Raw genomic sequence first — 25,438 nt, forward strand, 5'->3', positions numbered from 1 at the left:
AATGTAGTACTTTATTTTTATTTACCAATTATTATCTAATTACTGATTAACTAGGTTTAAAAGATTTACCTCATAAATTAAGCAATTAGTTATTTTTTTACCTATATTTAATGTTGTCGCAAGATTCGATGTGTACTTTTGGCAAGAACTAGGCCTCGACGAAAAGATGTGTCGTAGGGGTTTCTAAAAAAAAAGTATTGAGGCCTTGTCCAGTTCTGAAATTTTTTGATTTTGGACAATATAGCACTTTTGTTTTTATTTAATAATTATTATTTAATTATAAATTAACTAGGCTCAAAATATTAATCTCACGATTTACAAGTAAACAATACAATTAGTTCTTGTTTTTGTCTATATTTAATGCTTTATGTATATGACGTAAAATTTGATACTACGAGAAATCTTGAAAAAAAAATAGTGTTTGGGGTGAACTACACCCTGATATTGTTAGGTACAGTATACAATAGACTACTTTAACTGTAGTCGTAGAAATTTTTTTTTTTTTGCTAGATTTTACGGCGCCGCACGGCTGAGCAGAGGTTGGAGGCTCTGCGATTTGACAATGCAAGGGGGGCAGTTGGAAACCACCGGTGAGTCCGTGATGCCTCGGCTTGGCCGTGGACCCAAGCAGGCAAATCACGCAGCAGCCAACAGCAGGACAACACAACCCCAACCGCGGCATAGCATAAAGCCGACCAACGCTGCGGAGCAGTCAATGGAAAAAAAGGCACTCCGCTCCGGCGTGCTGCGGCCGCGGGGAACAGCGCGGCGCTGCGTGCCCACCCGAGACCCGACGAAGCCCCCCCCCCCGACCGACCCCAAGCGCCTCTAGCCTAGTCCATCCATCGGCTAGGCAACGCAAGGGGCGGAGGGCGGCAGGCCTACCACTACCAGGCGCGCCGCGAGCGAGCCAGCGGGTGCCCGGCCGGGAGCAAAAGGCGCACGCCGCACGCGCCTCGTCTCGTCCCCTGCCTGCCGAAGCAGCCGAACCCCGAGCCTAGCCATGTCTGTCCCTTGCCTTGCCTCGTTCCGTTCGTCCGGTCCGGTCCGGTCCGGGTGATCGATCGCCCCCGCGGCGTGGCGCTGCGTGGGCGCGTGATTGTGTCCGCCCGTCGCGGCGCGCGGCCTTTTGGCAGGCCACGCCACGCCTCCCCACGCGGCCTCGTGTCGCCGTTATTTCCCCCGGCCCTCGATCGCCCCTTCTTTTTCTCGTGCCTGACGTGCTGCGCGGCCCGAGACGCGACCGGATGATTGTGTCCCGCATGCAGGCCGGGGGCTGGCACGGCACTGCCGCCCCCGTCACGTCCGCCGCACGCTCTCTGAGGAATATCTAGTCGCCTGCATGCATGCCGTGCCGGGACCGGGAGCCGGCTGCCGGGCGGCCGCTGCGGGCCGCGATCTCCTCCTCCTCCGGTGGGTGACGCGACGCGCGGCGCGGGTGGTAGGATGCCCATGCCCCGGCGTCTGCATGGCCTTCTCGTCTCTCGGTTCGTTAGGCTCGTTGCCCGATACCAGCTAGTAGGACTAGGACGGAGAGAACCTCGCGAAAGGACCAACACGAAAGGTGGCCGGCCGGGTCCGGGCGCAGAAAGTTGGCTTTGGGCCTTGTTTAGTTCCAAAATATTTTGCAAAATGGACACCGTAGCTTTTTCGTTTGTATTTGACAAATATTGTCCAATCATGGACTAACTAGGCTCAAAAGATTTGTCTCGTCAATTCCGACCAAACTGTGCAATTAGTTTTTATTTTTGTCTATATTTAGTACTTCATGCATGTGTCTAAAGATTCGATGTGACGGGGAATCTGAAAAATTTTGCAAAATTTTTTGGGAACTAAACAAGGCCTTGCCTTCCTTCCCCCGTGCCCGTGGCTGTGGCTGTTTGTGTGCGTTGGTCGTCCTCCTCGTGCTGCCCTGCCCTGCCCCTGCCTCCTTTCGCTCCTCTTTTTGTCCCAACTCGTTTGCGTGGCGTAGTACAGCGTCCTGTCAGGGCGATCGAACCACTGGCCCGCCGGCTCGTGACGCTGTCGAGCTCTTGCTCAGCACGTCGTGCCGGACCGGACAACGGCTCCTCCTCCTCCTCCTCCTACTCCTCCTCCTCGTCCTCGTCTCCAGATCCAGCACACATTTGTCAGCCTGCCGGCAAATCTCTCTCGGCCAGTCTCAATGGCCCGTTTCAATGCACTGTTTCCAAAACAAATCTGCTGACAGAGCATCAATGAAACGAACAATGAAACAACCTCCACAATGCATGAGTTTCACCTTGATGTTTCCAAGGCTGGACAAAACATTTAATTACTGTAAAATGATTGGATCACATGCAAGATGGTGAAACGATTTAGTCCTCAGTGGAGATTTCATCCTGTTTCACCGCGTGGAAAACATGGTGAAACTACTTCCTTCTCTCTCCTCTTCGTTTCATGCAAAAAGTGCAGTTTTGCTGACATGACGCTCTAATAAATGTGCATGACATCCTGGTGAAACCTCCACTGAGACTGGGCCTTAAGTCCACAATAGCTAGTTTACTCGCCTTTTCAGCTGCCCCTAAAATGCTAATGGTAGTGGAGGACGAGATCAGAGGTCCATGCGTACAGTATTTTACCAGTATCGTTTCGTTTGTGGGCAGTGAGACTGACTGACGGATGGATCACATCGTGGAGTGTGAATCGGAGGTGGTGATGATGCCACCAGCCACCACGTCCACACCACACACCACCGAGCCGAGAGCGGGCGGGTCTCATGCCATGCTCATGGGCTAGCTTGGGGCCCGCGTGCGCTTGAGATCATCGCCACGCCATTATGACGCGAGTACCACGCGGCTTTTCGTCCCCCTTGCTCCTCCCCGCCGGAACAAGATTTCCTAGAAAGCATGCTCGCCTTTTCCTCGGCCGAAAAAGAGATTGTAGCATCACCAGAGGGAAAAAAAAAGAATTGCCACTGCCAGTAGTGGCAACAAGTAGGGCGTAGTGCTTGCTCACGATTAATTACTTGAGCTGTGCACCAGCTAGGCTCATGTGACGTAATTATATTGCCGATAGCTAGACCCCATATAGTATTGTCCATTGTTGCAGGGATAACGGTAAAAGGGCTTGTTAATCCGATATTGCTTAAGCTTAATAGGTTTCCATTCAAGGATATAGAGCATATGATTAGGCGCAGCAATTGTTAAAAAAAATATAACTTACTAGGATCTTACAATGAACAGTCCCCCTAATAGCTAACTGAAAGTGTATTAACTTGTTTTATGGCTCCATTGTTTCACTCTTTTAACTTTGAAAATGAATATATAATATATAGAGGATTGTGTTAGGCCCATCAGACCGACAACAGCTTATTATCAGCAATATTTTTACTAAATGCTGATGAAGCATCGCATCATTTTCATCAATTATTCATCATTTTCATCAGTATAGTAATTAACAACACATATATACAAGTCATAACCACACCAACAGTTTATTTTCATCGGGCCGCTACCAGGCCGACCGTTGAAACGGGTCGTGCCACGTGTTTGGGTGGTGCCCCAAGCACGACATGGTCCCTCGGGCCGGGCCAAATCGTTGGGTCATGGACCAGGTCGCGGGGCTGCATGGCCATGTATAATTGTTAAGAATGTCAAGGGAGCTCTCAATGATCCAACCAATACATACAAATAGCGCCTCCCTCCAAAACCTAACCGATGGGTCGTGTTATAGGGCACACTAGGCATGCACCGAATTGGCCTGATGCCTGCTAGTCAGGGTGGGCATTCAGTTCTCGGTTCGGTTTCGGTTCGGTTTCCTCGGTTATTTATGAAATTCGGTTTCAAAAAAATTTAGGAACCGAGCATTTCGGTTCTCGGTTATTTTGGTTCGGTTCCGGTTCTTACCGAACTAACCGAATTTTTCTAGCAAAGATTAATACAACAAAAAAAATATGTAGGTTTTAAAGCAAATATAGGCAACACCACTTCTAATTAGATAATAATAATTGGTAAGATTACAATAGCAATATAGTAACATAAATACATAGTAATTTAGTATGAGACGTCACACAAAAATCAAACTTTGTCTTATAAAATACTAGTAAGTAAAGTAAAATTCATGAATTTCGGTTCTTTCGGTTAATTCGGTTAACCGAGGGTAGGAACCGAATTGTTCTCGGTTATTTCGGTTCCTCAAAACTTGGAACCGAATAAGGAACCGATTTTTTCGGTTCCGGTTCTTTCGGTTTCGGTTCCGGTTCTTTCGGTTCGGTTCCTCGGTTTCGGTTAATTGTGCCCACCCTGACCTGCTAGAGCACCTCACTAGACTATAAGTTACATTGTATTATCTGTATAACGTATTGTAAGCACAAGGAGAAAATGTTTTTGTGACCAAATGTTTCATCACAAAAGCTTATTTTTTTGACCACAAATCAGCTTTCATGGCGAATATTTTAGGCCTTGTTTAGTTCACCCCAAAAACAAAAAACTTTTCAAGATTCCCTATCACATCGGATCTTGCGGCACATGCATGGAGCATTAAATATAGATAAAAACAAAAATTAATTGCACAGTTTGTCTGTAAATCGCGAGATGAATCTTTTAAGCCTAGTTACTCTATGATTGGACAATGTTTGTCAAATAAAAATAAAAATGCTACAGTGTCGAAATCTAAATTTTTCCGGATCTAAACAAGGCCTTAATCAGGTCACAAATACTCATCTCATAGATACTCTAGTGATGTCCCCCCCACAAATGGCCATACTCATTAGTGAGAAGTTGTACTACCACTAGTAATATGGACATTTGTGGCCCATTTGTTGTCATAAAAACATATTTTGTCTGTCCAATAAAAAATATCTTTCTCACTTCTTGAAAACTCAAAGATTTTTAAATTTGACCAAATATATATAACAAAATATTAATATTTATGGTACATAATTGATATCATTAATAGATCATTGAATATATTTTCATATAATAAACTTATTTGGAGGTATAAATATTGCTTATATTTTCTGAAAACCTAGTTAAACTTAAGAAAGGTTGATCAACACGAGTCCCATAGCGACTCTAATATTAATGGTAAAATAATGATGTGACTTAGGGCCTGTTTAGATCCCAAATCTTTACATCTCAAAACTTTTGGCTGTAAACTTTACATTCCAAATAGGTGTTTAGATGCTTCTCAAATTTTTTAGTCTGCAACACGTAAGACACGGCCCCCTAAGCAAGTTTATACAAATTTGGGGCTTCAAGGTCCCAAATTCCAAATTTTTACAGCACAAGTTTTACAGGCCCCCTGTTTAGATCCATTCTTTCAAAAAGTGCTCATTTCTCCAAAAGTTTTGGTTGTTTAGCTGCATCTAAACATGGCCTTATAATGTTTCTAGTGGTGATAAGAGTTGGCACAACTGTACATAATTTATGGCAATATAATTGACACAATTACCATTGTAAAAGTGGCAAATTTAATGGTCACTAGAGACTTCGTATTAGGGACAAAGGGTTTTGAAAGGTCCTTGTTTGGTTTTGGTAATTGAGTGACAACTTAGGTGGACTAATAGTGTTTATGTGAGATACACAGGAGATTAGTCCACAGGTGATTATGTGATGATGGAGGAGCTCATTGCATATGAGACATGACATGGAGTCATGTGACCAAGGTGGAGAAGATCAAGATGAGGCTTGGCTCGATGGACCGGTTGCAAGAGTGAAGGGCAAGTCGGAGGCTTTGAAGCGAGGGACCGCGTGTGACGGTGAAGCTTGAGCAAGACTTGGCGCCGATGGACCGAGGCAACGGTGAAGAGCAAGTGAGGTCAAAATCGATGAACCAATACGGTCACGTGATGATATGAAGTGGATCATATCATTTGGTGATTGGTTGGTGCATGTGTTGCATCAATATTGGAGGAGATAAAATGGAAAGCGCAAGGCAAAGGTACAACCTAGGGCATTTTCATTTCACCGGTCATAGGTGTGTAGAGAAGTTTATGACCGGATTTAGGATAGATGGCCGTACTATCAAGAGGGGCAAACTTGTTTGCATATCGGTCATCTAGTGCCACTTGAGCGATCTAACTTTGCATACGTGTTAGGATCGAGTGGCGTGGTAAGTTGAGAGGCTAACCCCTTCGAAGAAAATGATTGTGAAAATGCTAACACACTTGCACATGGTGGTGTACACTTGTTGGTGTTAGCACATTTACAAAGGAGGTGGAGTTCCTAGGGTTGAGAGGCGTTTTTGAGAAAATTAAGTGCATATTTTCTATTGCGCCGGTGGAAAATTTAGAGAAGTTGCGGGAGTGTTTCTCGCCGAGAAACACTCACCGGACGCTGGTGTTGGCAGCACCGGACGCTGGTCCAGAGCGTCTGGTGTGGTGTCTGTGACTCAGGTGTGCAGAGCACACCGGACGCTGGGCGGTTACTGTTCGAGCGTCCGGTGGTGTGTGACGTCAGCAAGTGCGCGCGAGGAGTTTCTGACCAGTGAGCACCGGACGCTCAGGGTGCGTCCGGTGGCTTGCGTCCGGTGACCGTGCGAGTTTGTGGAGCTCTCTGCGCACGGGTCCGGTGTGTACCGGACGCGTCCGGTGTGGCACAGTAGAGCGTCCGGTGGTGCTGTGTCAGGCGCAAGCACGTGGTAGCCGTTGACGGTAACGGTCGAGTTCAAACGGCTAGTGACACGTGGCTGACGCCTGAGCACCGGACGCTGGGGGTTGAGCGTCCGGTGGCTTCCTGTGAGCGTATGGTGCTCACGACTTTTGCCTAGTGAAAGGGCAACGGCTAGTTTAGCCCTTGGTGCTATAAATGGAAGTGGTGGCCGGCCTTGGCAAGTGCTGAGCACCCTTGGGACTTAGTGTCCATGCTTGGGGAGTGCTAGTAAAGCCTCTAACTCACATATGCTTGATAGTGATCATCCGATTGTGTGAGTGAGCGATTCTAGTGCGTTGCATTGAGAGATTGCATCGAGTGGCACTGGGTGTTCGTGTTGCAAGCCGGTGGTGCTTGTTACTCTTGGAGGTTGCCACCTCCTAGACGGCTTGGTGGCTTGTGACTCCGTCGAAGCACGCAAGAAGATTGTGCGGTGCTCCAGAGAAGAGATTGTGAGGGGTACGGTGCTCACCCCGCGGGGATCGCGAAGAGCAACTCTAGTTGAGCGAGACGTGAAGAGCAACAAGTGGTCCGGCCGGATCAAGTGCTAGAGCTTGTGGTAAGCACTCCACATGGGAGAGTGTGACTTGCGGGTCACCACTAGCAAGAGGACCGGCGGCAACCTTGGAGCTTGTCTCAACGGGGACGTAGCTTGGTGGCAACCAAGTGAACCTCGGGAGAAAATCATCGTGTCAACATTATTCTTCATGTTGGTTTGCAAGTCCCTAACACAAGCTTGTTCTTACATTCATATACTTGTGCTTGTGTAGTTGCTCTTGTAATTAGTTAGCTTGTGTAGCTTGCTAGTTACCTTCTTGCTTGTGTAGCTAGCAGTAGTTCCCTTGCGTGACTAATTTGGTTTGTGTAACCTTGTTAGTCACATTGCTTAGTTTGTGTAGTTAAGTAAGTTGCGCTCTCTAATTTGGCATTAGTTGCCTTGTTATTGAGCTTGCTAGTGAGCTTAGGCTTTGTGCGCTTTGCCTCACTAGTTTGTGTAGAAGCTCCCCCGGTTTGCAAAGTACTAGTTGCATAGGTTTGTGTGACCTTGCTTCTAGATTTGGTTAGGTGAGCTCTTGCTAAGGTAGCACCTTGCTTTCTTGTTTAGGATTTTTTCAAGGTGCTAGAGAACTTAGATAGAGAGGTGTAGTCTTGGCTAGACCAATAGTTTTAATTCAGCATTTGTTTTCGGTTAGCTGGCGCGATATTTTTTAGAAAGGACTATTCACCCCCCTCTAGCCCGCCATCTCGACCCTTCAGGTTTTGCCATTACATGAGTTTATTGTTTTGATGTTTGTTCTCACTATTAAATTATAATTGCGTATAATGGTTTGCCACAATATGTATGGGAAAAAGTGGTAACTTGTTAACACAAATACCTTTTATTTGTGATGTAAACTCATCTTCACAATTGAATTGGCACATGGCTTTTATGCTTACTTTTAATTTGGGAGTGGTAGATTATGTAATTGAGAAGATATATAACTTAACCTTTTGTTTTTTTCTTATAACACTTATATTGATATTTAGACATTTGTTTGAGGGCTATTTTAGTTTATTATGTGTAACTTTATATGTGGATAACTTACATACAAATTAAAGGGTTACTTTATATTATCTTTCATAATAAAAATATGGGTAATTTAAAAGAAAAATTATGGATTACTTTGCTTTTATATCTCATAAATAGTGAAGGTAGGTAATTTATATGCAAATCTAGGGGTTGATTTGCATTATATTTCATAAAGATAAATGTGGATAATTTGGACGCAAACTTAGGTCGGCAATTTTAGGTGCAAATTTAGGGGCTTGTTTTATGGAATTTTTATAATGACAAAGGTGGGTAATTTTTAAGGAATCATATTAAATTCAAAGATTATTTTGACAATGATGATTAAAATCTATTAATGAAATTCCAAATATTTCATATCTTTGCGAGAAGCTGAGAATTAATGTGGATGCTCTATTGAAGGTACGGTCTGAATTTGTAATACTAAGATAAGATCTTAGTGTTAGTAACCTTTCTTTCAATGTTTTATTTAAGCACATGTAATCTGTTTGATTAGATTACCGTAGATCAAAAGCCTCATGTTAAATCAGGTAGTATACATCTAAAGTCTATAACTATAAGTATGCTCAATCACCATTAGGTGTAATCTTTTGTCAAGCACAAAATATGCTTTGACGCCTGCGCGTACTTGTACAAGAAAAAAAAAACACGCATGGTTCTTCCCATGTACAATGACTCGAGAGTTGAGTCTCCAGAGTAGCTTTTCCATGTACTAGCACGGGTATTATTAGACTGTGATATTGTTTTTACACAGATTCAGGTAAAGAAATCTTTTGCTGCGTGCCCGTGACGACGAGCCGGCCGAGTACAAATATCAAGGCTGCTTATAGGTGTCTATAGGCGGGTATCTGTCTTTGAACAGCGGCGTGCCCTCCTTTGGCTTGGACCAAGGGTACTTCATGGTCGGATCCCTCGGGAACTTCCTGAAGTTGACGAATGGCGCCCACAACATCAACCTGCAAACACAAGGGGGCAAACTGAAATCAATCTTTTGTTTTCCCTTTTGAGGAAATACCAAACCAAATTCAGTTAGTAGTATGTAGGTCATGAATTATAATATAATAATACCACACCAAATTCAGTTAGGTCATGAATTATAATAATACCACACCAAAATTCAGTTAGTAGGATACAGGTCATGAATTATAATACTCCCTCCATCCCAAATTATAAGTCATTCCAAGAATCTTGGAAAGTCAAAGCATTTAAAGTTTGACCAAATTTATATGATAACATAATAACATTTATGATACCAACTAAGTATCATTAGGTTTTTCATTAGTTATATTTTCATAGTAATATCTATTTGATGTCATAAATCTTTCTAATTTTTTCTATAACGTTGGTCAAATTGAGATGTTTTGACTCTCCAAGATTCTTGGAATGACTTATAAATTGGGATGGAGGGAGTAGGTTGCAGGAAGACGACATGAATTTCGAGCTTAACTATCTGGCCAGGCAAGCAAAATAACTTCACTCTGCTAGACCAATGACAACTGAGCCAACTTTGGGAGGAAAGGGTCTTGTCTTGTGCAGCATAGCCTACAGGACTCCTAGTACTAGAGTAGCTAATGCCATTCTGTGGCTCGATCCGGCGGGGTGTGTATTTTCTACTGATCCTGACATTGGACACATCCTGTAAATTGGAACATGGTTCCCAAGTCTTATAACCTTGTCATGACCACCAGGACTTGATTTTGCTAGAAGAAAGGAAATTTTGAGATGTTTGGGACATATGCCAAGTTCTTTCGAAATTTTTTTATTGGCTTCCATTCAGCCTCCTCTGGCTGTTTCCGGTCCTTCAATTACAATAAGTTGCTGGAAGATGTTCTGAATTTTGAGCCTAATTAGCAGGCCAGGGAAGCAAAATCACTTCACTCTGCTAGACCAATGAAAACTGAGGCAGCAGCATGGGAAGAAGCTTGGCCTTATCTTGTGCGGCTATAGCCAACAGATCACTTGGATTCAGAGCATCTACAATCTACACAACTAGTAGCACTAGAATAGCCAATGCCATTCTGAAGTAATCCAAAATCAACACTTTTCAGATGTCTGTGGTTGGATCCGGGTTGTTTGTTTTCTACTGATCCTGACATTGGACACATCCTGTAACATTGGAACATGTTTCTATGTTTTATATACTACTAGTAGTATTTGAAACTGTAAAAGTGTCACGCTAGATGGATTGTTACCAGGTACGGATCCTAAACGGATTTACTATATGTTTACGACGCCGGAGCAAGCACACTCTCACCCTGGGAAGAAGAGGTAGGTGAACATGAACTGCAGGTACGTCTCCACGAATTCGCGCTTGTACCACCTCAGCCTCATCCAGTTCATGATTATCGGCTGCACACACACACACATGCAAACTTGTTACTCACTCGATCAGGGCCAGGGGCAGTCCAAATGAAGTCGCTTTGAGAGCAAACCAAGAGCTGAGTAATAGCTGACGCACAGGGGCGACGAATAAGTAGAAGACGGCGAACGCCGCGATCGGCGGCAGGATCCCTAGGATATCCAGGTCCTCCTCCCCGGTCACCGTCGCCAGCGCCGCCGGCGCCTCAACCTACATACAGTACAGCATTTGCGAATTGCGATGTCGTCAAGTTCGATATGATCGTGGTACAGTATAGTAGCGTCCGATCAAGCTGCTGCAGGGTCGTGTGGAATTCAGCGAGAGAGACTCGTGTGTACGTACAGCTGCCCAGACGGCGCCGCACTGCAACACCGTCGCCAGCCTCTGCAGCTGCGAGCTCTGCTGCACCGACGTCGTCGGCGCCGATGACTGCGCGTTCGTCGTCGTCGTCGTCGTCCAAGAAGCAAACAGGAAAACAAAACCAAGAGCATGGACGATCAGACGACGCCGCAGACGGCAGGAATTGTAGTAGGCGAGATCGGTGGGGGTGAGAGGTAGCAACCAAACCAAGATTGCTAGCTATGGTGGATGGTGGACCTTGTCATGGAGGAGGCAGAGGAGCCTGAACTTGGCGCTGGACCTGGCCGACTGCTGCGCCTGTGGCGAGGCCGCGAACGTCGCTCGCCGCTTGGGTAGTAGCTGCTGCGGGCAGGGAGGCGGGGCGGAGGACGCCGGGGAGAGGAGGCGCCATGAGGCGGCGGTGTCCATTGTTGGCCTTTTTTTTCCTTCGGTATGGTTTCCACGGCAGCCGTGGCGCGCGCGTCTTATCTGGAATTCTGGATAGATGACGGTTTGGGGTTATGTGGCACACTGGCACTCAAGAATTTGGCCTGCCTGGACCGTTGGATAGGGATCCAATGGATGGAAGCAGTTGACTTTACTGCGTCGTGCGTTTGCTCAGTACGCGGGCTGCTGCCCAGATGGTTTTGGGGTTTTTTTTTTTCCGGAAAAAAGTTGTATGCAAACATGATGTACACCACCTGCCGTGCAGCACAGACCAGATGCAAGCCACCTGTCTCTACCTCAACCAGACAAATAGCTCTTGATAAGGTCTCTCCGTGAAAAGGGTGCAAGGCTCTATGACACCACTACACTACCTGCATGCAGGATCAGGTGGTGACTGAATATCACGAGGCGGAATAAGAACATCAGGATACGTGGACGGCATCCGGTCCATGCTGCATGGTAAGTAGTGTACATCACGTTTGCATATAATTGTTTTCATGGTTTTTCCCACTCCCGATGATTTACCAACGATTTTGATTAAGGATAGCCGGACAAATATCATCGTATTTTTAGTGTGATAAAATATACATAATTATATATTTAAAGAATTTTTTAAAAATATATTACACTATTTCTTATCAAAATTATTATTTTTTAAAAAAAAATTAGGTGAAATTGATATTTTTATGCTATAAATACCAATATCTATACATGTATTTTAAATAAATCATTGTGCTGGGGGCACTGCCCTTGCTAGCCCCCTGGTCCCGCCAGTGATCACAGATAACTAACAACGCACACACTCTATCCGTATAAATATACGCACACAAATCTTATCCCTATAAGCATCTCCGAAAACTGAGCCGATAAGTTCTCGAGATCAACAACATCACCACAGATGTCTTGTTGTCGACAAAAACATCATCTACCATTAAAAGCACAACGCGTTAAATCCTGAGAAAAATTTACTCATATGTAGAGTCTAACCTAGGACATAAAATGGCACTAATGCTCTTGTAACCACTAGACTACAGGCCCTCTCTCACTCGTGATGATTCACTTCTAATGCTCTTGTAACCACTAGACCGCCCTCCATCTGCACAACGTCGTATTCCCTGACCAAAGGTTCAAACTGACTTCAGACTTGATAGCTGCGCAACGAGCTACCAACGTTGTGCTCAGTGGTTTTCCAAAAATTTAGAGAAATCGACACTGTAGCACATTCATTTGTATTTGACAAATATTGTCTAATTATGGACTAACTAGGATCGAAATATTTGTGTCGTCAATTCCGACCAAACTGTGTAATTAATTTTTATTTTCGTCTGTATTTAATACTCTATGAATGCGTCTAAAGATTCGATGCGATGAAAAATGTGAAAAATTTTGTAAAATTTTCTAGAAACTAAACAAGGCCCTACTTTGTGATTCTGACGACTTCGCACTGCTACAGAACCAATCCTGAGATGATCTGACAAAGCCGGTCATGTGAATTGAAACACACATCGATGACGGAGCTAGCAAGCGCGTGATGAGAGCAGAGAAGCCAGAGACCCGGACCCGGAGCAGAGACGAGAGATCCAACTACACTGTACTGTACCACGCCAAGCAACTTTTTTCTGTTGCCGAGCGAGTTGACATATCAAGCGACCTGCGAGCCGTGCTGCCGTGTGCTCGAGCGTGGAGAGGGCGTCGGTCAGATGAGATGGCTCTTGCGAGGAGCAGGAGCCTGGCACTCTGCCGGCGCAACAATTACCGATGGCAAGCGCTGCCGGGCATGGCCAAGCGTGACCTGACACCTCCAGGTTTGCCGGCAGCTGCAGCCGCAAGCAAAGCAACGTTGCCAGGACTGTGGCGCTGCACGCTGCACCCTGGCTCCGCACTTCCGCAGGCGCAGCAGCGAGGCGACCGCTCCATTTCGCTCCTTTTCCTGTTGTTTTTTTCAGAAGAAGGGCAGAGGCGGATTCACTGCAGCAAGGCCTTCTGGTCAGTTCCCTTTCGGCCCGTCACTTTAACGGGCCGGCAAAGCTAGCCTGCTGCCATGAGCCCGGCATCCACCGGCTCGGCGGGCGAGAATATTCGGGCGGCACGAGAGAACAGTCTGCCCCGCCTGGGCAAGGCCAAGGGAAGATCCCCTCGGAATCGGCATCCTGCGCTCCCATTTCTTGGCGTCTCCCGACGCGGCGCTCACGCCAATGCCTATTTATCGGCCTCCTTGCCGGCCGATCGGGCGCGCGGCCAGCCAGGCAGCGACGACCGGCGGCGGCGAGGCGGGCGGAGACCACGCGCGGCGAGGTGGGTTTCTACTACCATTCACGTTCTTCTCTCGTAGCTAACCGCCTGCGACCTTGCGGTGCGTCTCCATCTATAATCCTCCTGGCATAGACCATTTGTTAGTTTACTTTGAACAAATGGAGGACCTTTGTTTATCAAAAGGATACAGCTGAAGAGTGAAGATTAGTTTGAGAGGTGAACGAGCGTAGTTGTTGCTCAAAGGAAATCAACTGCATCTTATCTGCAGGGCTCAAGAGCATAAGTGGATTGCAGCGTTTCGTCGCCTTACATAGGATTAGGACAGATGGGAGCCCTGAATGGTAGAAACCCTTCTACCGTTTTGGATGGCCTCTATGGGGTGCAGCTTGGTGACCGTCCATCGCAGCCGGCACAAACTGAGGATGAAGCTCTCCGGACCACGACCACCGTTGTAGAGTCATCAGCTTGCGAACACCACAAGAGTGGTACAACGCAACAAAGATTGCTGATCCGGTGAGCAATTTGAAGTAGTTAACCACTAGTCAACATACACAAGCTCAGCCTTGTAAAAAAAAAACACAAGCTCAGCATATGTGCACTAACCACTGACTGATGCCTTCTTGTAACTGCAGAAGAGTATGGCAGCAGATACCCTCTTGCTTGAAGCCCATCCACTGCACCATTACATGTACGGTAACTTCCATCAGTAGAAAATCTTGCCATCTGCTAATCCAATATGGCGATATGCCGATATCTACATACTACTAGTAAACAATTCTGTTTTGAGCAGGTGACAAGCATGCTGGTGAGACTATTGCGAATGTCGTCACCTCTCTGCCCTTCATTGTTCTTGGACTGCAGACTCCAAGGCAAGGCACATCTCGCGATCCTGAAATAAGATGCGCCTATGCTTTGTTTGCTGACAGCTGAGAGTATAGACACTCTAATAACAGGTCGGCAAATGATGCTGCAGGAAGAATTTGAACACCGCTATCTACGCGAATTCGCTGGTTGGGGTGGGAGTAGCTTCAAGCTTGTATCATTCTTCCAAAGGAGAAATCCGAAAGTTTCTGCGCTGGGCCGACTACACTATGATTGCTACCACCACACTTGTAAGTCATCATATCCTTGCACTGCGGATAAGTACCATTGTTAGACTGCCGGGATTCACACGTCATGGGAACCATGTATTTCTTGCAGTGTTTGTCGAGAGCACTTAGCAATGAGAACCCAAGATTACTAATGACAGCATCAGCATTGCTCCTGCCGTTCCAGCCATTGATGGTTTCAGCTGTCCACACTGGACTGATGGAGGCAAGTAATCCAAATGATCCAATGTATCTGCTCTAGATTAAAGAGAACACTTCAAGATCCATGGAACAGTTTGTTTGGAAATCTAACTGTCCTAATAAACGCCAGGTTTCCTTTGCAAGAAGAGCATCAATTGAACCAGAGCTCAGGATGGCACATAACCTGCACAAAATGTCATCTCTGCTGGGAGGTGCGCTGTTCATTGCCGACGATTGCTTCCCCGAGACTCCCTATATCCACGCTGCATGGCATCTTGCTGCTGCGATTGGCATTGGCACTTGCAACAAGCTTCTTGAATGACAGTTGAAATGGTCCTTCACTCCTGCTGATATCAACAAGTAGTTGATTTCAGTATTATTACGAGGTTAGAGTGCATACAGGCAACTTGTCGACATTTAAAATAGCAAACACTGTAGGTCTATATTGGATAGGAGATTGGAAGTCTATCAGATTGATATCAGATACTGTTTTTTTTTTCTTTAGGTGAACTAGGTGTCTAGGTTGGCTTGTGTATGTATTTCTGCTAGGATTTGTTTAGGATTTTCACCATTGTTGTGACAGTGAGGTGACCTGCAACAACAAGAGTTGTAGATGGAACTATAATATAATATAACTGTTTCCACCAAATTTTACCCTGAAAATGCTACAAAAGAATGTAAAACAATGGATACGTGTTAACCTGGAAAGGAACAAGAGTGCATTAGTATCACAGGCAATCTGAAGGCGGTGAAGATTTGTTGAAGACTAACCCATTTGCATCTATGCCAGTGCTCTGACTAACAAGAGTGCATTAGTATCACCCGACAACAAATAATTGCAGTTCTACTTCAAGTACGGCGGTATAAAGTATGCAGTCTTGTGAAAGATGTTTGCTTTTGAGTCATGGATCAAACCAGTCGGGCTTGTGCTACCACCATGCTGGACTCATTCTCATTCACCCAGCTTCTGCCTGCAGGTTTCTCAGCATTCAGTGCAGCCACTCTTTCCCTCACCATCCGAGCCTGCTCCCACTGTCCAACAGCAGCATACATGTTGGACAGCAGCACTAGGTGCCCAGCCGCTCGTTCTGGCTGCAGTTCAACTAATCTATCATTCACTTTAGCTGCGAGCTCAAGGTTGCCGTCCCTTCTACATCCACTCAGGATTGCACCCCACACACCCTCGTTTGGCTGGAATGGCATTTTTTCCACAAGCTCAAGTGCTTCATTCAACCGTCTCCAGCGACAGAGCATGTCAACCATGCATCCATAATGTTGTATCTCTGGATTTATCCCATAAACTCCTTCCATACTCTCAAAGTACCACCGTGCATCATCAATCCTCCCTGCATGACTGCACGCCCGCAGAACAGCAAGCATCGTTGCACCATCAGGACGATCCTGCATTCTGTGGAACAAGTTGAGTGCCTCCTGGGGGTGACCATGTATCGCAAGACCCGAGATCATAGTTGTCCAAGAAACAGTGCTCCGCCTTGGCATCATCCCAAACAAGCATCGTGCATCTTCTATAGCACCGCACTTGAGATACATATGGATTAGAGCATTATCCAGCAACACTGTTCTCCACTGCGACCCTTCCAAGTCCACACGTGCATGCACCCACCGTCCAAGCTCCAGGTCACCCAGCTCTGCACAGGCCGTCAACAAGGCAACCATGGTCACTGTGTCATCCTTGACACGCGCCTTTCTCATCCTCCAGAACAGGTCCACCGCCTCTGCTGCCCTCCCAGCATTCGCGCACCCACCAATCATGGTCGTCCATGCCACCGCGTCCCTCCTGGGCATCTCGCCAAAAAACCGCAGCGCGGCGTCCACCTCGCCGCACCGAACGTATGCGGCGAGCATGCAGTTCCACGCGGCCACCGCCCTGGTTAACATTTCGTCGAACACCTTACGGGCGTCCTCGAGCTGGCGGGCCGCCGCGTACACGCCGACGAGGCTGGTCATCACGTGCCCACTCTCGCCGGTCGGGGCGAGCATCCCGCTCGCGAGCGCGCGGGCGTGGAGGGCGCGGCCGTGGGGGAGCGCTCCGGCGCCCGCGGGGGCGATAGCAGCGAGGAGGGTGGAGAAAGAGAATGCGTTGGGCCGCAGCCCGTGGCAGCCCACGAGGCGGGAGAAGAACGCGAGCAGGGCGCCGGGCGTGGCGCCTGACGCGGCGGCGGCGCGGAGGAGGAGGTTGGCGAGGGTGGGGGACGCCGGGGAGTGGGGTACGGAGAGGAGGAAGAGCGACTCTGCGCGGGGGAGGTCGGCGGCGGCGGCGGCGAGGGAGAGGAGCTTCGCGAGGAGGAAGCGCTTGTGGGTGAAGCCATTGAGGAGGAGCTGCGCGTGGAGCTGGTCGAGGCCGCGGCGGATGGCAGATGGGGACGAGGAGCGGCTGAGGTGCTGCGCGACGAGGAAGAGGCGCTGCTGCAGCGCCCGGGAGTATGGGATTTGCCGGGGCAGGTTGAGCGGAAGGAGGGCCCGGCGGCGAGGGCGGTCGCTCGGCATCTCTCCGCCCGACTTGCTTCTGGCCCGGCGGACCGGCCCCCAGGGATGATACTAGCTTCGTTAGCTCACAGACATTTTTTATTGCAGTTGGCGATCTAAAAATATGTTTATTGCTAGCATTTGTCGATTTTAGTATGTCATTTCATGATTTCTCATTTCTTAGAAAGAAAATTAAGTGTTGGCACACTTAGTTAGGAGTCACTAAGCACTATACGTCTATACTCAACCAAAATAGTCGTTTAATCTGTTTAAACACTATATAAACACTACACAATGGTATGGTTTTTGCTTAATTAGCTGTTTATCCTATTTAATTCACCATTTTTATCCTGTTTAATGGATTGTTAAGCTTAAATAATAGCTAAACGGTTGGCGATTAAGGGGGTGTTCGGGACTACTCTGCTTCACGTTTTTCAGCTCTGCTTCATGTTTTTTAGTCAAACGGTTTCAGCTCCACATACTCGAAAAAAAGTGTGGAGAAAAAAGGTCGTGATCATACTTCTAATCTGGGCCGTTAAATCTGTAGGACATGTGCTGTGCGTCGTTGATCTTGCAGGTGAGATTTGTCTGAAAAAGATTTCAATTATAGTAAAGGTTTGCCATGCACAGCACTCAACTTCGCTGAGGATGGAATTTTTGGCGGACATTTTGGCGAGCAAAGCAAACGAATGTTTCGACAACATCCCTGAAGATGTCCAATACATGATTAAAGAGTTAGACAAAATGTAACATAGATGTTCATAATACGACAAATAGCTCTATTATGTCTTGTTACATGAAAAAAATATTTTCGAACTATAATTTTTGTTTTTAGAAGCATTCCAAAATTAAGTCGTAGCGTTAACACGGGCATTATAGTAGTTAGTATATAATTGGACAACGTTTGTCAAATATAAATAAAATGCTACTCCCTTCATTCCAAATTGTAAGTCATTCCAAAAATTTTGGAGAGTCAAACTTTTCTAAGTTTGACCAAATTTATATGATAAAATAATTATTATTATGATAACTAAGTATCATTAGATTCTTCCTTAATTATATTTTCATAATATACTCACTTTACGTTACAAATCTTAGTATTTTTTTTTATAAGTTTGGTCAAACATGAAAATGCTTTGACTCTTCAAGATTCTTGGAATGATGGGATGGAGGGAGTACTGTTTATATTTTGTAAAAAAAAAAATTAAGTAAACAAGGCCGTAGAAATGATCGGTGAAAAGTAAACTGTAGAAATCAGCGCTGGCGATGGAATGAGAGCTCTGAGCATCGGCTGCTTCGGGAGTGCAGTCATGACGTCATCTTACGGTAGAACAACCCCGTAGTCAAATGCTGCAGATTGCCGCCACCCCCAATGCCCCCATCCCATGCCGCCCTCCTCCCCGTCTCTCCGCCTCTTCTTCTCCCGCCGCCGCCCTATCGCTCCGCACCACCAGCACCATCTCCGCCGCCGCCATAGCCTCTCCGCCTCCGGCCCCGCCGCGGCCGCTGCCGTCCCACCTCCCTCCCGCAACCGCGCCGCGCGCCTAGCCGCGGCCGTCCACGGCGCGGTCGCGTCCAAGAACTTTGCGCACGCCATCCGTTTGACGAAATCCCTCGTCCAGGTCCCCACTTCCTTCCCCGGCCGGAGTTCTGCTTCCACAGCCGCCGGCGCCGGCGCCGCATTCGCGGCTCTCTCCTCCACCTCCGCCTCCCCTGCCCCCGCCCTCGGCGTGCTCGTCATCGCCCTCTCCCAGATGGGGCTGCTCGACGAGGCGCTGTACGTGTTCCGGCGCTTGTGGACGCTGCCGGCGCTGCCAGCGTGCAACGCGGTCCTGGACGGGCTCGTGAAAGCACGCAGGTCTCGGTGCGCTTGGGAGCTGTTCGACGAAATGCTTAGACGGGGCATGGTGCCCAGTGTGGTCACGTACAATACTCTTATCAATGCATGCCGGTACCAGGGTGCTGTGGCCAAGGCTCAGGAGATGTGGGATCAGATGGTGGCACGGCAGATTGATCCGAACGTGATCACATACACGTCGATGATATGTGTGCTTTGTGAAGAGGGCTGCATTGGTGATGCTGAGCGGTTGTTTGATGCTATGAAGGAAGCAGGGATGCGGCCTAATCAGTATACATACAATGTGCTGATGAGCGGTCACTGTCAGGGAGATGATGTCAACAGTGCATTTGTGTTATACCAGGAATTGCTGAATAGTGGCCTCATTCCAAATGCTGTTGTCTTTACAACCCTGATTGACGGTTTCTGTAAAGCGAAGAGGTTCAGTGAAGCAAAAGATATGTTTCGTGACATGCCCAGGTTTGGGGTTGCTCCTACCGTTCCTGTGTACAACAGTTTGATGGATGGGGCTTTCAGGTCTGGAGATGCACAAGAAGCATTGTCACTTTATCAGGAGATGACTCGCTTAGGTTTGTGCCCAGATGAGTTCACCTGCAGCATTGTTGTGAGAGGCCTTTGTGATGGAGGACAAATACAGGTAGCGGCCAGGTTTCTTGAAGGTGTGAGGGAAGATGGTGTTAATCTGAATGCAGCTGCTTACAATGCACTGATTGATGAGTACTGCAGGAATGGGAATTTGGAGGAAGCGCTAGCAACATGCACTAGAATGACCGAGGTTGGAGTTGAGCCCAATGTGGTGTCATACTCCTCCTTGATAGACGGGCACTCAAAACTAGGGAAGATGCAAATAGCAATGGCTATATACACTGAGATGGTAGCTAAAGGGATTGAGCCTAATGTGGTCACATACACTGCTCTTATTCATGGCCATGCCAAGAATGGTGGCATAGATGCTGCTTTTCGTTTCCACAAGGAAATGATAGAGAATGGTATTTCACCTAATGCTATTACAGTGTCAGTTCTTGTTGATGGTCTGTGCAGAGAGAATAGAGTTCAGGATGCGGTCAGGTTTGTGATGGAGCACTCAGGGATAAAGTACAGTGATATTCATTCTTTCTTCTCAAACTTTACAACTGAAGAGGAACCTTTAATTCCAAATAGTGCAATATATATGACCTTGATATATGGCCTGTATTTAGACGGCCAACACTATGAAGCTGGCAAGCTTTTCTCCTACATGAGAAAATCAGGTATGATCTCTGATAGCTTCACCTATACACTACTGATACGAGGGCAGTGCATGCTTGGCTATGTCTTGAATGCCATGATGCTCTATGCTGATATGATGAAGATTGGTGTTAAACCAATGAGGTACAAGATAATCTGCCCTGAGATTTGGTCATGGGAACCATTGAATGACCCCCAAACTGTTGTAAGTTAAGAATTGGCTTCTACATTTTCAGAGCAAAAGCGAGTTCACAGGTTGTGGAACCTTTCAGCTTGTCACAGGCTCGGTCATCAATATGACACACCATTTTGCTACATCTGTGCTAACATTGAAAGTTCGCTATTTGGAAAGCCCCCTGCTTATTGACCTTGTTCTGAAGACAAATGAAAATTTGAAGCCACTGGATTTGATTTTTAATTGCTACCACGGCTGAAAGTATTGTTCGCTGATTTGTTGTGAGAAAAAAACACTTCATTCGCTGAAATAGTACGACTCATAAGACAGCGAACAGGCTTCCCTGTGACATGATCAGCAACAATGCTGATTAATAGGAACTGGAGAAGATGGCTGTGATGAGGTTTGAAGCCAAACCATTGCAAATGACATATGCACAAGCCCATCATGCACTCGCAGCTGGTTGCTATACTGGGACTAGCTCTCCACTAGGGATGACCCTGGCTTGTATGAAGAAGGATGTACATGTAGATGCAAGTATGCAACATATGCTGCACTTGCAGAGATTTATTTTGGCCTTTCTCGTTTTGATGTGGATTGACATGGATTGAGAGGTATTGGTAGGGAATTGAACTATATTCCTTGACATTCACTGCCAACGCCTGCACAAGCAAAAAGGCCTCATAGATACTGTACAGATTTTAGTCAAGTTTGTTGGCATATGCACTAGACAGGACGTCCAATCTTTAGTTAAGTGAATGTTAATTTAACTGTTCACCTGATGTGACCATCAGTGATGAACTGATGATCATGTTTTTTAAAAAAATGTTGATGATGATGTCATTTCCCCAATTTTTTTACTTATTATGTGATTATGTCATGCCATTTACCATGCATTTCTTGTTAACAGTGTCAGAAGGATTATGTCACAGAAGTGTGCATGCCATTTACAATGCATTTCTTGTTAACAGTATCAGAAGGCATTTCTTTCATTAGCACTATTGGACAAATAGCACTACTAGAAACAATATCTAGGACTCCCAAAAAATAATTTCACCATTGTCACTGACTAAACCAAGATCCTTGAGTCTTCTTTCCTGGTAGTACTCTAGGCCATCTAATTCCTGCTCCCTCTGTTTAAAAATATTATCAATGTGCTGGAGTACTTTCTTTTCACCAGCCCTTACTCCAATTGCAATTGTAAGTCTTGGCTGCAAATTCTCTCTTTCTGATAGTTCTTCATCCTGAATATTGCACACATGTTTCATAAGATTAATTAAGATAAAAAGATCAGGGAAAATAATAGCTACATGTAGTCAATAGGTAAACCTCTTCTATTGTGGTATGATAGGCAGCAAGGGCTGATTTGCAGGCATCTCGCATGACCTGACATATTGATTCCTCATTGTCAGGACTCAATGGCAGTTCAAGGTGGCCCCAAACTGAATTCCTGAAGAGTGCTTCCAAGATAAATGCATCTGTTCCGCCAATGCAAAGTAATCGCAGGTAAGGGAGCATTTGAGGAGGAAGGGGTTCATCGAGGATTATATCAAAATATGCAGTTTCCCCCAGTTCGTTTAACTCTGCAATGTCAAGCTTATCTCCATAAAATGGATCGGATTCAGAAATCTCCAGGGTCACAGTATATGAATCCCTTGATGGATTTGATTCCACAAACCCATAGTCAAGTGCCAGTTCAGCATTACTCTTGTCCAGATCGTACTGGATATATATCTGTCAATGCGAATCCCAGTGCTCAGTTATAAATTGCACATTTTTAGCTTATCACTTGAAGCATTCAGTATGATATATAAATGCTGAAAGCCAAGAAAACAATTATGGAACTTCATCTGTACCTGTTGTCCAGATTTAACATCCACTGGTGTCCGCAAGGAGAACATGGGTTCTCTACCAAAAAGACCCTTTCCTTTGATCTCCCAACTTGATCCTTCTGAGGTGATATCAGGACTGTGATTAACCTGATTTGCCAAGCAAGTCAAACAATTTTAAAGAGTGCATTTCAAACATTCAAATAAGGCACTCTGCCACTCTCTGATGGACAATATCGAATATTTCTGGACACACTAACTTAATCTTAGAAATTATAAGGACCATGTAGCAGCAATAAGTAAGAATCATAGACTGTTGGATTCGAATTTAGAAAACAGCAACATCAATTGCACTTTGAGAACTTACCAAATCAGCAAATGGTACGAGAGCAAGCTTATCTCCACGGAGCTCTGGAAACACCCTTGATCTTAGTATTCCAAATGCCCAAAGGAAATCATCAAATGTTATGCTACCAGGGAAGAGGTCCTTGTTTCTGCTTATGATCTCTGCTTGAACACTATCAAACTCGCTTTGCACATACTCTTTCACACCCACTGTGGTGCTTAGCAACTGTGTCCCTGCAAGTGAAAGAAGTGGCATAAAGTTACCAACAAATCCCAGCACACAATTGACATGAACTGTTGCATTGCACACTGACCTTGTATCTCAAGGAGCTCTTCTTCAGACCTGCACTGGAGGCACCAAGCGCCACTCAAACATCAGAATGAGAATGGCGCAGAACTGCAGAAGCAGTTCGCCAAACACAAATTGAGCGATCGGGGCGTCAGCTCACTCACCAGAAGATGGTGGAGTCGGTCTGGCGCGGGAGGATGGCCAGGTAGGGCGCCCACGGCGAGTCCGCCCCGCGCGCGACCTCACTGAGAAGCAGCAGCGCGACGGCGACCCAGGGCCGGAGGCCCCCGCCGCCGCCGCCGCAGGCGCGGCCGATGTCGGAGGCCGCGACGGCGTCGGCGTCCATCCAGAGCTTCTTGGGCACCTCCGCGACCACCTCCCCGCGGGGCAGATCCCGCGCCGCCACGAGGCCGAGGCCCTCCGGCACGGCGGCTGGAAAGGTTTTTCCTCCGTCGCCCACGCTGTGAGAGGCGAGCCACCGCCGGAAGTCCTCCAGCGCGGTCACTGTCGTCGCGGCTGTGCTGGCTGCCGCGCGGGGGAGCAGCCGACTGTGGGGCCTCGATGGCTTCGTGGGGAGGCGGAGGCGAGGAGGCGGTTGGCGGGGGGAGTTGGGCAGACGCTGCAGGGGTAGGAGGTGGTGGTGGAGCGTGGCCATGACGCGGTGGCGCGCGGCAAGAAGGCGGAGGCGGAGAGGTGGGGATCCCGATCCCCTGCGCTGCGCCTGCGACGGAGGAGATAGTGGTTTGGGCGACGATGACCGTTGGTTTCCATATCCATAGTTGTTGTTATGGCGGGAGTGGATATGATCAGCGGTGAGATGCCGACCGAGGCCGTGCCGAAAGGCGTTTTCCCTCTAGCAAACACGAGGTTAGCCTCTGTTTCACGAATTATCTCAAAATGATTCACGGATGCTCACAAGTAGATGCTCAGTTGCTTTGTAATAGAACATATTTGAGGCCTTATTTGAATGTAGTCGGATTCGCATCAATCCATGTATCTAGGGATGGATTAGAGTGAAATTTAAACTAAATTTTATCTTAGTCCACTTCAATATATAGATTGAGGTGAAACCGATAACATCTAAATAAGTCTTGACGTGACATAGGTTGTTCAACGAATACTCCGTCCAATCAAAATGACAACTTTTAGCTTTTCCTAGAGTGAAACTTCTCCAATTTTAATATTCTTTTAAGAAATATATTGACAACTATAAATTTAAACAGGTGCACAATCAATAGATGGTCCTATTTGGCATAGTTCAACTTTATTATTGAAGTTATTTTTTTAGAAAAGAGGTTCATGAGTAATTTTCTAAGTAAAGTTAAGCTATTTTTAAAAAAGTTGTTTGGCAAAACAGTTTCACCAACAACTTTATGTAAGAATGGAAGAAAGAAACGGAAGAGAGAACTAAGATAAGCTACTTTTTTTAGCTTCATCATAACTCATGTTTTTGTGAGAGAAGAAGAAAAATAGCTTCACCCATGGAGCTGTTTTGGAAAAAAAAAGTTTAGCCAAAAAACAGCTCATAAAACTATTGTGAGCTGTGCTAAACATGCCTAGTATATATCATAAATAATTTAATAAAATTATAGGTGTTGGTGTATTCTTATATAAACTTAGTTAATGTTTGAGAAATTAAGATTATTTAACTAAAATCTGGAACAGAGGAATCATAGAATAACAATATAATCATGGATGTAAACCAAAATCCTTAGAAAGATAGAGGCGTAGAGCATAGAGGGTGTGTTTGAAAGCCCTAGCTGTCAAACCTAACATTTGTCCATATCCAAATCAGTATATATAAAACCAAAATTGAGCCATATTAGACATGTTTGGACAGAGCCAAGCCAAAATATGGTCAGTATGAGTATACATGTGAGATCCATATGTTAGTAATTTATTTTATCTCTACCAATTTTCACTAGGAATGAGTATGGCATGTTGGATCCATATATTAGTAAATTTATTTTTTGTCAAAATATAGTTAACTAAAGTCTTATTTTATAGATATGATTATAAACAATATTTTGGTGTGAACGATTTGTAGATATGATACGCAATTTAAGATGTTTTTTTTTAAAACCTGCATGCAAAATGCCTTTAGGACACTCACAATGCAAGACTCTATCACAGAGTCTAAAACAATTAATTACATATTATTCATGTTATTTTGCTGACGTGACAACATATTTATTGAAGAAAAAGATAGAAAAAAATAAGACTTCAAGTCTTATTTAGACTCTAAGTCCACATTGTTCGAGGTAATAAATAACTTTACACTCTATGATAGAGTCTGCATTGTGAATGCCCTCACACGGCCAAACCAAAATCAGGCTAGCATTTTGTGCATAGGCAGGGTCAAT

General features: G+C 45.9%; 5 protein-coding genes and 1 long non-coding RNA gene across 8 annotated transcripts; 2 read left to right on the top strand and 4 right to left on the bottom strand.

Moving 5' to 3' along the window:
• On the bottom strand, positions 8,740-11,539 carry LOC8060234 (NAD(P)H-quinone oxidoreductase subunit L, chloroplastic). Its single transcript, XM_002462321.2, has 5 exons — positions 11,135-11,539; positions 10,880-10,966; positions 10,637-10,747; positions 10,433-10,527; positions 8,740-9,134 (listed from the first exon to the last, which is right to left on the bottom strand). The coding sequence occupies exons 1-5, from the start codon at positions 11,303-11,305 to the stop codon at positions 8,993-8,995; spliced, it is 606 nt and encodes a 201-aa protein (XP_002462366.1). The 5' UTR covers positions 11,306-11,539; the 3' UTR covers positions 8,740-8,992.
• LOC8060235 lies at positions 13,531-15,514 on the top strand. The gene is made up of 7 exons (XM_002460158.2): positions 13,531-13,618; positions 13,845-14,089; positions 14,209-14,264; positions 14,367-14,445; positions 14,550-14,688; positions 14,777-14,890; positions 14,996-15,514. The coding sequence occupies exons 2-7, from the start codon at positions 13,902-13,904 to the stop codon at positions 15,185-15,187; spliced, it is 768 nt and encodes a 255-aa protein (XP_002460203.1). The 5' UTR covers positions 13,531-13,618; positions 13,845-13,901; the 3' UTR covers positions 15,188-15,514.
• On the bottom strand, positions 13,781-14,342 carry LOC110432345. The gene is made up of 2 exons (XR_002449760.1): positions 14,180-14,342; positions 13,781-14,081 (listed from the first exon to the last, which is right to left on the bottom strand). It is a non-coding gene; the product is annotated as an uncharacterized LOC110432345 (long non-coding RNA).
• Positions 15,078-17,401, bottom strand: LOC8067639 (pentatricopeptide repeat-containing protein At5g56310). 3 transcript variants are annotated; one of them, XM_002462322.2, is made up of 2 exons: positions 15,637-17,401; positions 15,078-15,212 (listed from the first exon to the last, which is right to left on the bottom strand). In XM_002462322.2, the coding sequence occupies exon 1, from the start codon at positions 17,371-17,373 to the stop codon at positions 15,775-15,777; it is 1,599 nt and encodes a 532-aa protein (XP_002462367.1). In that variant the 5' UTR covers positions 17,374-17,401; the 3' UTR covers positions 15,078-15,212; positions 15,637-15,774. The 3 variants fall into 3 exon arrangements, with proteins under 3 accessions (XP_002462367.1, XP_021308243.1, XP_021308242.1); XM_021452568.1 differs by having other exon boundaries at positions 15,082-15,209; positions 15,567-17,401; XM_021452567.1 differs by having other exon boundaries at positions 15,082-15,212; positions 15,567-17,401.
• LOC8060236 (pentatricopeptide repeat-containing protein At5g61400) lies at positions 18,642-21,455 on the top strand. Its single transcript, XM_002460159.2, has one exon. It carries the CDS (start codon positions 18,738-18,740, stop codon positions 20,649-20,651), a length of 1,914 nt encoding a protein of 637 aa, XP_002460204.1. The 5' UTR covers positions 18,642-18,737; the 3' UTR covers positions 20,652-21,455.
• Positions 21,509-24,038, bottom strand: LOC8063304 (fructose-bisphosphate aldolase-lysine N-methyltransferase, chloroplastic). The gene is made up of 6 exons (XM_021454926.1): positions 23,240-24,038; positions 23,101-23,129; positions 22,809-23,020; positions 22,469-22,591; positions 21,942-22,346; positions 21,509-21,856 (listed from the first exon to the last, which is right to left on the bottom strand). The coding sequence occupies exons 1-6, from the start codon at positions 23,728-23,730 to the stop codon at positions 21,644-21,646; spliced, it is 1,473 nt and encodes a 490-aa protein (XP_021310601.1). The 5' UTR covers positions 23,731-24,038; the 3' UTR covers positions 21,509-21,643.

The sequence above is a fragment of the Sorghum bicolor genome, chromosome 2, assembly GCF_000003195.3.
Source record: "Sorghum bicolor cultivar BTx623 chromosome 2, Sorghum_bicolor_NCBIv3, whole genome shotgun sequence".
In the NCBI taxonomy this organism is placed as follows: domain Eukaryota; kingdom Viridiplantae; phylum Streptophyta; class Magnoliopsida; order Poales; family Poaceae; genus Sorghum; species Sorghum bicolor.